This window comes from Lutra lutra, chromosome 2 (genome assembly GCF_902655055.1).
Source record: "Lutra lutra chromosome 2, mLutLut1.2, whole genome shotgun sequence".
NCBI lineage: Eukaryota > Metazoa > Chordata > Mammalia > Carnivora > Mustelidae > Lutra > Lutra lutra.
In genome coordinates this window covers 158,535,184-158,548,751 of record NC_062279.1, presented here as the reverse complement: position 1 = coordinate 158,548,751, position 13,568 = coordinate 158,535,184, and the positions used below count along the sequence as shown (strand labels likewise).

The window sequence follows — 13,568 nt, the reverse complement described above, 5'->3', positions numbered from 1 at the left end:
TGCGCGTTCTCCGCCAGGCGCCGCACAGCAAGAAGGGGTCCCCGAGGCGCCTCTCATAACCCGTCGTCCCCTCTGGTCTCTTTCAGGTCTGGCCGCTCGGTCGCAGGAGCCACCGCGCCAGTCCCCCGGGCGGTGGTGACTTGGCAGCAGGTGCAGGGACGGCGCGGAAACGCGCCGAGAGGAGGGGGCGCGACGCTCTCGGGCGTACAGTGCACGGCGCCCGCTTCCAGGCCGCCCGCGCGCCCCCGCCGCCCAGCGCCGCGCAGCGCCCCCGGCGCCCCCCGCCGGCCTCCGCCGCACCTGCAGCCGGCTCCGCGCGCCCTGCCCGCTGCCGCCGCCTCGCGCTCTCAGAGCCGCGGACGCCCCAGGCCGAGCGGCGAGTGCGCTCCCGTGCCAGACCCGTCAACACACGCCTCTGGGCCGCCGACTCTCGAGTCCGGCTCCTGCACCCTGCGTCCCCGAAGATGAATGTGAGGAGGGTGGAAAGCATCTCGGCTCAGCTGGAGGAGGCGAGCTCCACAGGCGGTAGGATGCATTAAGCATGCGAGCGGGCGCCCTTCTTCCCCTCCTTCCTTCTCGAGCTGAGACGGGGACCCCCTTCCTCGGCTGGGGACGCTTGTTGCCTTTGCTGCATGAGAGACGGCCACCCAGGCGGGACTGGGAAGGGGAGGTGGGAGCGGCGGAAATGGGGGTACCAAGGAGACGGGGGTGCACGCAAGGTCCAGGTCGGGAAGAAGAGCTGTTTGAAGTGTGTGTGAAACTCGCTGGTGGCGGGGTCCCCTGCGATCTGATCCTGTGCCTACTTTTGCCTTCTCTGAAAATTTCCCATGTTGTTTATGCATCGGCCAGATGACTGCAGACCACACACTTCCTTCCCCTAACACCTGGGGATAAAAGAGCTGAAATAGTATTGATCCTCTCCATCCACTTTTCCTTTATGCTCCCAAACATTTCTTCATTAAAACTCTATTTTGGTTTCCTGGTAACATACAGGCGGAATGTTTCTCGGGTCAGATTCTTCAGCAGGAGCGTGCGTCTTGTTTTATTGCCAGCCTCAGTTTAGTGTGTTCAGAGAAAATGGTCTTCAGTGACACTTGGAAATAATTTATATACAGTACAGCCTTGGAAAGGTACCCGGCCCTCTTTTGCAAGGTGTTTGGCTTTCAGAGTAGCCTATATTCTGCGAAAGCAAGGGAAGGACATGGTCTGATGAGTTTAGTGGGATCCATCGTGAAACGGGATGAGATATCCCGCCTCCCCCACCCGCCACAGCACCTTTGGTTGAATCAGTTTGTTTTTAGGTGGCTCCCATGTATAAGTGCTTTAGAGGAGCCGTAAACAGAATGAAGGGGGTTGCAGGACATATGAAGCTAATGGACAGCTGGACATTTCCCAGGTTATATAAGATGAGGGGTCGTACATATGGCTCTAGCATGGATTTATAGGATGACACGCTTGGACTTGAGTTGCAGGGAAGGAGGTATTTCCACATTCTACTTGTTTATATCCAGGGAAATGGAGTCACTTCAGACAACTTGAGTCTGTCACTCTAATTTGAACATTGAAATATGGACATTTTTCCTTTCTTGTCTTCCCTCTCTAATATATTGTTAAGGTCATTGTAACTGGGAGGACACCAGCCTTATTTGACATTTTAAAGAGAAAAGTCTTAGCCTGTTACAGGCTGGAGAAAAAAAAAAAAAAAAAGAATATGACCATTACCTTTAAAGTCCCAATTTTGACCTGTACTGATGTTTAGTTCTGGTTTCACTTATGGCAATCGTTCTCTCATTATGAACCAAGTATGTCTAGGATATATTTTATGAGGGATACTGAAAATCGTTAAGAAATTGGATTTTTTCCAGAATGGCATTTTAACTGTAGAGGGCTAAGTAAATTGTTGAGTTTATAGGGTCTCTGTCTTTGCTGTTCCTTTGGCAAAGAATAAAGTAGAGAGCTAGATGTCCTTTTAGGAACTGCACTCATGCACAAGACAGCGGTGGGAACTTGAAGATAGATTAGTAAAAGAAAGTCTGGAGAAAAGGGTGGCTTGCATTGCTTGGCTACTCACTGATAACAGCTTTTTAGCTGGGCCTAGTCTTTAATTGGCCAGATGGGGATAGAATCAGCTTGTCCAGTCTATTCACAGTGCCACAGGTGGCCATAATCTCTATTTGTTAGATAAAATGGAAACAAAGATGATATCACATCTGGGGAGTATGATACATTAAAAAATACTTTTAGTATCATTTTTAAAATCAGCATGTGTTCATTGTTCCTTTGGAGAATAGAAAGATGTCAATTTATATCTTGGGTAAGGTGAGACCAAAAGTGAAGATTTTTCTGGCTTGATTGATTTGACACCTGTTTCTTGAATTGTGTTGCATGTTTTTAGAGTTAATTGTCATATGAGAAGAATAAAGGAAAAGGAGCTTGGAGCACCTTCTTTGTTCTTGTTTTGTTAATATTATCCGAGAATGATCCCCTGAATATGTAGTCTACATTATTTCCACCAAATACATGCTTAAATACTTTGGTTATTTGTGCTCAGATATAGAATGGTCTTCCTTAATCTTGGGATAAGGAAGGACTGTCGTTTTTAAAGGTTTGAACTCTACCTTCAGTTCTTGTTTTTAAAACAATAGCTCCTGATTTCTTGTTTGCTTTCAAACAAGTGAGACATTTGCATAACTTCTAACATGACCATGATGGTTTTCCCTTGAATATATGCCTCTTGGATGGAGGTTTATAAAATGATTTAATCAGAACTGAAACAAAATTTAACTGGGGGATCAGACTGAGAAGAATGAATAAAGATGGGAGGGAAATCAGGAATTAGAGAAAAGCATGTGTGTGTGTGTATGTGTGTTTTATGACCTGACTCTAGAGCCAGAATGCTATGAAAAGTGGTTTGCTGAAAGATGAAGGAGAAAACCACATGAAAGGAAAAATAGGAGGGAAATGTAGGAAAGATGGGAGCAGGGTTGAACTGAGTTACTCAAACTTTAAAATATCCTAAAAAAGTTTCTTCTCTGCTCTCTTTTAGTGGGCAATGTATTTAGTATGCTAACTGATGAACATCACCTCTAAACCCTGTAGTTGAAACACTGTTAATGCTACAGTGCAGAAAATGGACATCTCATAAATAAGTACAAATAGAAAATGTTTCTTAAAAATTGTGGTGCTCACTTTTAGCCTCCCTGTCACCAGCTTCCACATTATATCAAAAGCCTGCCCAGAATATATTTTTCACAAAATTGTCTATTCTTACTATTTTGCTCCCTGGCTATGAAATCAAACATAATCCTGCTACCAGTGGAGAGACAGAGGGAGATGATAATTCAGCAGTATATTTGAAAGAGAATCAGAAATAAGGTCGGAGTTAAAAAAGAAAAAAAAAAAAACCCTGTAAGATTATTCATCGGTGTCCTCAATTTGTGCCATCTAACTTAGGGATGGCATATGTTATGTGATGTAGTCTACAGCTAAAAGTGGGGAGGGAAATGCATGGACATTTCAGACATGTTAGAGGACGTGACTACTGTTGGATCCAGCAGCTAGACCTGGACCACTGGAAGCTCCTCTCTTGCTCCCTTGCCCTTGGAATGTATGTTCTGCCCGCCAAAGCAGGAACTGTTTTCAAGGACATAGTCTTGAGAGAAAAAGGTGTTGCTGAGGCCATCTGGATGGTGTGTGTGACTGAGCTCTTCTAAGGACTCTATATGAACTTATAAGTTTCTGGCTGGGGGGCTGGAGATCTTCTCCTGGAGCCCCTACCACAAGCCTATGTAAGTTTCTTTGCTTGATGCATTTGCCACCTCCCAGTCTGGAGAGGTCTGCCTCTTTCTTTGGTCTTCTTGTCCTCTGTGTATGGAGGCCTGTTTCAGATTTAACCCAGGCAAGGTCCGGGGTTTGCAAACCAGCAATACTGGAGTGAAAAACCTCTGTGATTTTGTATTGTTGACAGATGTATGATGGCTCCAGCTTGTTTTGTGTTATTAAGGGTAAGGCAAATCCAAATTAGTGATTCCACATGGGTCACAGTGAAAAGTCTGTGTATGCTGAATAACCCAGGAAAAGCTTTTTATCACACAGGAATTATTCTGTTTTGTTCATGTCATTAAATATAAGAAGGTACTAAGCAAATGATATGATCCAAGTGTTAAAATTAAGCAACCCCTCTCTTCCTTTTGCTGTGCCTTTTTTTTTTTTTTTTTTTTTTTTTTTTGCCAATTCTTATGCAGTGTTTCATAAAATAAGGCTATGGATGGTTTGGAAATTAATGAGCCATGTAAGATAAAATGTGTGTGCAAGATTTCTGCAGAATCATAGATCAAATAGTGGTTGAATCTTTTGAGGATGAAGTATATGGTGGTGGTGGTGGTGGTGTTGCTGCTGCTGCTGCTGCTGCTACTGCTGGTTCTTCTTCTTTCTCTTCTTTGTCCTTTTGTTTTCCTTGTCCTCACAGGTTTTCTAGAACATGTGGATAATACTACATTTCCGTATTTCATAGCAGAGTGTGCTTGTTTACTTAATAGCTTCCCTTCTTATTTCAAGCAGATTGAAGTGTGTGTATGTGTGTGAGAGAAACAGACCAGAGAGTGAGAGACGGGGGAGGGAGGGAAGAAGGATGGGAGGATGAGTGTATATTTTGTTCCATGGGCCCTTGCCATCCTTAAAAGTGGCTTAAGTTTCTATAAGTACACCTGTCATTATAAATTTATTCATCCTTGGGCATTGAATCACCTCTTTATTTTTTTGAAGTGTGCATTTGGTTAAAGGTCCTAATGGTCTTATCTTAATTTACATCATCCCAGACTCCCTGTGATGCTTTGTGCTGTTTGTCAACACTTCTTAGAAAACTATGAACTTCATGGGAGTGGAGCTGTTGTGTTCTGCCCACCTTGTATCCCCAGCATCTAGCATGAACCCTCACATGGTACATTGGCTCAACAACAGATAATTTGTTGAATGAAGTCTCCCTCGGATTCTGTGAATATGTTATTCTAGTTCTTCCTAATTCTCTCAGATCTCTTTTTCTGATCTTTATTTCTTTCCTTGTCTGTTTTGTGCAACTTTTCAGACACTCTTGTCTTAATTGTCTTCTCCTTCTACATTCTTTCTTTAATCAGACTGTGGTCCTGGTGCATCTTTGATACAGAAGTCTTCTTACTCTATAGCTCTCGACTGATCCTTTTCCAGTCCATTTCCATGAGTGGCTGAGCAGACCTATCAGCAATTTTTACTAGCACTTTAAAGTAATATGTTATAAAAGACCTGCCCTCTCTTCAAAGAACAATTTATTTTCTAAATTTTGCTAATGATAGCATCATTATTTGAGAACTACAGTTAAAAAACAACAAACAAACCCACAAAAGTGTTTACTTATCTGTGGTACTTCCCACCTTAATCATTGCCTCCCCTTCCCTGTGGAAACCATCCCCAGGCCTTATTGATTCTATCCTGGTTTTATGTCTAGCTCCTACACCAGGTTTCATCATACACTCAAGGTCATGTTCTTGTTATTTCCCAGACCACGATGGTTGCCTCCTGTCTGCACCAAGTGCCTCCCCACTCAAAATCAACCAAATTCACTAAAAACTGATTTGAGTACGGTCATTAACCTGTGCAAAATCTTTTAATGACTTCCCATTATTTTAATGCCTTATAGGACTAAAAACAGTTTCCTTAGCTTGATAGGCAGGCCTCCCACAGTATGTTGACAGTCTTCCAATCCAACATTATCTTCCATGACTTGTAGGTCTGCACTTTGACCTGCTAAATTGGACTGTTCTCTAAGTGTGCCTATCTCAAGCACATCTCAAGTTGTACCTACTACTTTGAATGAACTTTCTGCCCCCACGTTGCCCACTGAACATTGTTAATTGTTTCACATTGAACGTATCCCTCAAGACTTACTGCAAATGCAGGGTCTTTCTTGTGCAGTCTTACTGATTTTTCCCTGTCTCTTCCCCAAAGAATTCTGCTTTGAATTTTCTTAGGTCATTTTTTCTTTTATTTTTATCTATATCTGAATGACAAGACGGAATAAGCTAGGCATGTTCATCTCATTTGAAGCTCTTAAGTGGTAACTCCTTGATGGGGAGGATCGTACACAAATTAACCGTTTTCATACCCTAGTAAGTACGGCACAGTGATTCACAAGAAAACCTGCTGAAGGCATGGTTAATTGAATTTAAACTGGGTTGCCCGGGGATAGATCCACTGAAGACCCCTAATTATAATTCACATTTGACTGCTTGGTAAGCATCTACTGGAAGTGACATTCCTTTTGGGTTCCCTGTCTTTTCCATTCAGTGGGCCAGGTCTATATGGATAGTCATAGAACATCAAAAGAGCATGTCTCCTCTCTGTGTGTGCTTTTGCATCCATAATGCATTGCTATAAGATCTTATATTATTTCTGAAGAAGGGGTTAGTAAGTACCCAGTGTTTTCTGTGTATTCAGAACAGTAGTCAGGGTTGACTTCGGATGCTGTTGCTGCAACTCTTCCTTCAGCCTTTATAACCTTCCCGAACTACCACCTCTAGGAGTTGTAGTCCAAGGGGGCCCCCAGTGAGCTAATTTGACCTCTTTTGGTTCCCCTGCGGAAAAGAGTGGAAAGATTAGTTGAGTATTCCCTCTGAATCATGATTGTGATTTGCTGTAGTCTGAGCTCACATTATAGAGAGTGGCCCTTCCTAATGTTTCCCAGCCCAGAGCCTCACTGGCTGTACCACCACCTACCATCATTATTAGACTCTTTGTCATTATCCTTATCAAATGGTAAATTTTTTCTCCAATTATAGCAGTGACAGTGGAAAGAGATGGAAAGAAGAAACCGGAAACATCACTCATGGTGTAATATCCATTTATTTCATATCAGAATTCACAGAGACCATCAGGCTGCATAGGGAGGGTCTTGGGAAGGGGCTGGATCTTGTGGCAGGGCAGAGAAGATGACAGGGTTCAGCTCTTTTCCTCTTACCTCTGTGGCTGGATCCCTCTCATCGCTCAGTGAGCGGGCCACACTTAGGCAGCTCTAGATGTGTGCAGCGTGCCCGTGGATTAGGAACTCTGAGAAGGAGTGGCTCACAGTGTTGAAACACAGACGTTCTCCATACACTCGGACAATAAGGACTAATTCGAACAGAGATACACATATAGAATTTGCCCTCTGGAGCACTTAGCCTCCATGCCTGTCTTATGGGCTGATTTTTTTCCTTCTGAACAAACAGCCGGTGTGGTTGAATGGCTCTCCCTTTGGAAATGCCCTTTCGGATATATTTAAATACCCTTTGGATATATAATTGACCTTTTAGAAACTTCTTTCCCCTACGTATTCCACCCCGATGACTTCTTTAGGTAAAACCGAGCAGTCAACCCATTTTACGGCTGCGGCTGTAAACGGGCATTTTAAGTTGGTCTTTAACAAGGTTTTGGAGGAAAAAAACAGACTTTCATCTCTAGACATCAACACTGCTTAATATTTTGAAGGCTCTGTTGAGTGAAGCAGTTTATTTATGAAATGATAGTATCTGCAGCCCAAATGGGAATCATAATCAGCTTTAATTGCTACAGTAACTACCGCAGTCTACGTGAGGACACACACTCTCTCTCTCACGTCTTCTTTGTAATACGGTCGGTGCGTCGTGTTACAGATGCTCAGGTGTCCCCAGGGTTGTCCCCCAGTAGGATGATTAGTAATTTTTAATAAGAGACCACGTGACTTCCAAATGCCTTCATGAGTTTCATAATAAAATTGGGTGAAAAGGATGCATGCAACTATATCTCAGAATGGACATTCTGCCAGGGGCTTTATTTCAGGTTGTACTTTTTTGCAATTTAATCCATTTCCATTAGACCAGCATGAGAAACTACTTACCAAAAAATGATCTTGCCCAAACCATGTATCCATGTTCGTTGTGTATGTTTGTGCTCCAGAGAACTGTTGCGTGAATTAAAATATCTTTTATTATGGTCGTACGTAAAGGTGAGAATAAACTCTGTACTCCAGCCCATCTCAGGCTCATGGAAGTGTGCTCTCCATTCTTCTTGTTGTTTCTGCAGGGAATTTGAAACAAAACAAAATGATACTATGGAACTAACAGGCATTTCAGAAATAACCCTGCAAATCAAGTCCTGAGAGCAAGTTTAATTTGGAGAGGGGTTTAATCAAGAGAAATTTTAACTTACCTTAGAAAGGTAAGACCATGTGAAATAGCCAGTGAGTAGAAGGTCCCTGTTCCTCTTTCTCCATTTATCAAGTGGTGGTAATCCTATCCACTCCTAGATTATAGGAATAGATTCTGTAATGATGACATGAGTTTAATTCAGCAAATATTTACAAAGAAACTCCTTGCTGCTGGGATCAGCGAGATGTGGAGATGGCCTTCAGAAAGGTTACTGTTTATTCAAGAGCGATTTACTGAGTATGTACCACGTGTGTATACTTGAGTAGCGGAGAAAACAAATAGCTAAACGTGCCTATTTTAAAATACTCACTGCCATTACAGAGGCAAGGATGAAGGGAGGTGGGTGCTGAAAAACAAGATTCTGTGCAGTTGGCAGAGGTGGCATTCCCTTCCAAGTGAATGCAGTGAAAGCAAACTGTGATATTGAACTTGACCTTCCTTTCTCTGGGGTCTTAAAAAATAAAGCTACTAAAAGAACTGTGCTCACGATTCTGTATTTGTTCTCTTGCCTAGTTTCTTCCTGTCTTCTATCTTTCCATCTGTAATATGGGTTTATCTGTTGGCCACTTAAAGACCTGATGTTACTTACGCGTTTTTCAAGATTTTTAAGAGCTGTTATGCTGGGATTCTCCGAAGAAGTGCACTTTTTTCTCATAAAACAAATATGATTTTGAAGCTTGGAGAGTACGGAATGGGTAATAACTTCTGTTTAAAGATAATCATAAAGTAATTGACCATTCCCAGGTCTCTTACTGCCAGTTTAAATAATGTTCTGGTCAAGGCGGAGACATTTTAAATTAGTGTAGAATTTTAAAAATTAAGTGGACTATCACTCTAATTTTTAAATTGAATTTTGTTCAGTCAACCATTGACCATGAGAATATTATACCTGAGTTAACATTGTGAGCATTTGTGAAAATCTGATTCTGCCAAACCTTTCTCTCACATTTTCCCCAAGAATTCTTAAATCATGCTTTCCATGCTATTTCCCCAAACTCCCTTTAATTGGAAGCCAAGTCTCTTCCTACTGAGACACACAATATTATCGCAATCTGTTCCCCATTCCCTCTCCTTTCAAGGTCCGGTTTCATCCTTGTTTCCTGCTGAAGTTGTGATCAGAGGGTTGGTGCAGGCTCTGAAACACAGGTGCATTACATTAATTTGAAGGTGGTGGGGAGGGAAATCTTGGGGGGACAAGTATAAAACAATGAGCGTTCAAAACCACACATTGAGAAACATGGAAAAAGAAAGCCGAAGACCGTAGAATACAGCCTTAAGCAGGGACAAAGAGTGAGGGACTTCTCCTGCCATGTGTTATAGAATAAACTCCATTTTGATGGAGGCATTGTAAGGTAGTTTTAAAAAGGCAAAACATCTAAAACTGCAAAGCTGCAGAGTAATAAACACCAGCCCTTCTGATGTGATTTAAGTACTAGATTTGCAGATGAACCCTATAAACCTTCCTAGTCAGAGTGGGGAATATAGATTCCAAATGAAAATTAGTCATTAAGATAACTTTCAGAATCGTTCACCTCGCAGGATACATACTGACAGTGCAAAATCTACAAACACTGAACTGGGAAGATTGAACCATGGACATAATTTGTGAGAAACCTTGCAATTTTAAACAGTTACATTTATCTTTGGATCCCTGAGCATGAGCTTTTCATAAATATCATTAGAATAGAATTTCAGATCTCAAGCAATGACAGTTATAACTTTGGTCTTAATGCAATTTGTTTTGGTGGTTTTATAAATAGTTTTGAGGATGTTTTTCAACAGACATCCACTTAAAACATGTTTATCAATTACCTACTGGAGGAGGGACACTGCTGGTAAATATTTCTGAATAGAAAAAGGCGTATTAGCTGTTTAAAGTCTAGGAATTAAGCTTTTAAATCTGATCTTCCTTTTCCACCCCAGAATCCTACTTGCTCTGAATCATGTACTGATTAGGTAGAGTATGTTAACTTACCTCATTTTCAAAGGCACTTGCTAAATACCCTCACAGTACCCCAGAGTATGTCCTTGAGGGAGGATATCAGCAGGTCCTTGTCTACTATGAAATTATAAGCTGAGGGAGCACAGAGTGGACCTTACATGACCACATGATTTGTTATTAAGTGATATTGATTTCACAGAGTCATATAAAATATAAAACAAACATTACACAGAGAAACAGCACTAACCTATAGACTAGATAATATTACTACTCCCTGTTATCAGTAAGGGGATTTTTCAAATGTTGAGTCAATTTATTCTTTTGTAAAACATAATAGATATCTATTATTTGTCAAATATTGTTCTGAGTTCTAGAAACGTATTAACATCTCTTTTTTGTTGAGTATTGTTCAAAGGGCTAGAATACAGGGATGAGGATATCCCATGGGGAGCCCTGAGTCTAGTTAAAGAGCTTGACATGGAAGATGGTAATTAGCATTTGGAAAATCCTAGGACAGTGTCCAGCGTGGAGTGCTTTAGCAACACAGACATGAGTCACTCTTGTAGGCTGCGTAGGGTCAGAGAACGCTCCCAAGACTGGATGGGGCTGGAGGAGGAGAAAGTGTTTTCCCGGGAAAGGCAGCAGGTGGGATGATGGATGTTGGAGGTGGGGAGAGCTGTGAGTCTATGGCTGGTCCTATGAAACACATGTGCAGCAAGGAACAGTGTGAAGTTGTGTGTGTTGCAGTGAAGCTGGGGTAGGAGGGAGCAGTGAAGTGGGAGCTGGAGAAGGAGGCAGTGTCAGGACATGAAGGCAGTGGGTAACACTGATCAATTCCAGTCAAGAGCACAGTGAGATCACATTTGTGTGTTGAGAAGATAACTGCAGCGATTGACATTTGGCCAGAAGGGGGAGAAACAGCAGGCATGGGTTCCCGCTGAGGTGGGGTTGCAGGTGAGGTATATTGAGGAACATGGTAAAGCATCAGTGACATGGCGGAGAGTAGAGGGTGCACGTGAGATAGAAGACAAGACAAGATAGAAGACAAGAAGGGATTGATGACAGGTGGTAATAGGGGTTGGGGGAGAAGGAGGAGCCTGGGAAATCTAGATGTCTGGGTTGGGTCACCAATGGGCAGCATATATTTACTAAGATGGGCAATACAGGGTAAGTTTAGTTGAAAGGAAGTGAAATCCAGTTTGGGCTATGAAATTCAAGGCCTTTAAGGAGGCCTTCCTCCTTCAAAATGGAGTCGGGAGTAGTTACTGGGCTATCTGGGCCTGGAAAGTGAGACTGAGATTGGGTTCTTCAGGCAGTGGGGAGCCAGTTGAAGTTAGCGAGGAGTGACAGGGTGAGGAACATTAATTTTACGTGGTTGTGTAGGATGCGTCATCAATAAGGATGTCATTAAGAGGTGGTTGCGTTTGTCTAGGTAAGAGACAGCGTTTGCTCAAGGGTAAAGGCAGTGGGGATGGGAAGGGTTGGAGGACTGGGAAGGAGATAGGTTGGGAGATTTGTGATGGGGATCTCGTGATGCCATGATGAAAAGCCAGGAACACAGGAGGAAAACAGATTCTGGAGAGATGATAACATACTCATTTTTTTTTTTAAGATTTTATTTATTTATTTGATGGACAGATCACAAGTAGGCAGAGAGGCAGGCAGAGAGAGAGAGAGGAAGAAGCAGGCTCCCCGCTGAGCACAGAGCCCAAGGTGGGGCTCGATCCCAGGCACCTGGGATCATGACCTGAGCTGAAGGCAGAGGCTTTAACCCACTGAGCCACCCAGGTGCCCCTAACATGCTCATTTTTAGAAATATTGATTCCGACTGGGAAAGAATCCAGGTCAGCTGTCCCAAAGGCAGTTGGAATCATGGAGTTCAAGTTGAACTGATTTCAGAGAAGCACACATTTATTGAGCATCTAGTGTTGCGACAGGTATCAGGAATAGAGCGTGATGAGGCATGTCCCTACTGCCAAGAAGCTGGCCCGCAAACTAACCTGGAGAGGTCAAATGTGGGGAGTCAGCGGCAGAGAGCAGAGGTAATTAAAGACGTGACACTGAATAAGGGGCAAGTCCTAGGATGAAGAAGAAAAGGTGAGCGATGGACACTAAACTAAGGAAAAATGTCATAGCTAGAGAAGAAATTGGAGAGGAAAAATGTCATGGAGGTCAAGTGCCTGTGCATAGATGGTCCATGGTTATCACCTATGGGAATACAAGAATTTCAAAAAGCCACAGTGAGTGACCGGAGTGAACTGCTGCAGAGCAGTAATGGGACATGAAAACTGGGTCTCAGAATAAGGGTTGTGGAGTCCGAACAAGGGTTCAGATGCTGTGTCTGTTCCTGTGTGACCTTAGGAGGCCACATGGCCTCTCTGTAACTTAGTTTGTTTATGTGGTACTTGACTATTCTTGCCCATATACTCCCACTAGCTTGCTTCCGCCTCTGTTCAGATCTTTCATTAAAATAGTACTTCCCAGATGACCTCATCTGATGTAACAACTCATGTGTGTCTCCCTACTCCTTTGGCCTTATTTTACTTTCATTTCATAGCTTTTATAGAATCCTTCAAAGAAAAAAAAATATGTACTCTACTTCTATACCAGAATATCATCTTTATATACTGTGATTTGTATATATGTACCTATATTTTGTGTATACCTATTTTTTAGTATTTTCCCTGTAGAATTCACTGAAATGTGTGTTGAATGGTAAATCAATGAAGAGGACTTATTTTGACACGGTTGCACTGAGAAGTAACTGAACTAATGTCTGTAAAGGGCTCAGTGCCAGTGCCTGACAAATAGAGCCTGTGGGTTGGGGTCATTTACATAATAATTTTGGCTTGAGAAAAAGTTCTTTTAATTCTGAGGATGGCAAGTCAGGAGAGTGATGAGATTGGGAGCACATGGGTGGTCCTGGAGAGAGTGAGTTTTGGAAGAAAGGGCACTTGTCCTCTAGAAGATTGTAATATTATTCTCTAATGCAGGAGGAAGGGGAGGCCATCTAGGGGTGACGTGCTGGGGAGGATGCCATGGAGGGCCAGGCTGTGATCTGGGCATTGTGTGACCAGTGGGGCTTAGATAGGTTGTAAGGGACCATTTAGTGGGTGACAGGAAGGGATTTATGGAGGCTGCAGTTTGACTGGAGGAGATGGTTGTCCCGAGATGTGTCAATGCTGAGAAATGAGATTGGGGAGAGTCTCAGAAATGTGGATTTGATTCAGTGGGCAAGAATTCAATATTTTGCAGAAAGGTGATGGCATAATAAAAGTGACACCTTAGGAAGATTTGTCTTATCCTGCTGTATAGGAAAGATTAAGGAAGGGGGAGTGTTCAGGTGGAAAGGTCAGTTGAGGAAACATTGCATTTGTCCAGACCTTAGCTGGATTGACCGATTTTTTAAAAAAGATTTTATTTATTTGTTT

The 13,568-nt window shown here is 42.6% G+C and overlaps 1 protein-coding gene across 2 annotated transcripts in view; it reads left to right on the top strand.

The window, feature by feature from the left end:
- Nucleotides 1-336: 336 nt before the first annotated feature.
- The window catches only part of KCNIP4 (potassium voltage-gated channel interacting protein 4), a 1,193,829-nt gene continuing 1,180,597 nt past the window's right edge, over nt 337-13,568 (top strand). For both annotated transcript variants that reach the window (XM_047719007.1, XM_047719003.1), the window contains exon 1: nt 337-525. In XM_047719007.1, coding sequence (XP_047574963.1) covers nt 465-525 — 61 coding nt within the window. In that variant the 5' untranslated portion in view covers nt 337-464. The remainder of the gene's footprint in view (nt 526-13,568) is intronic.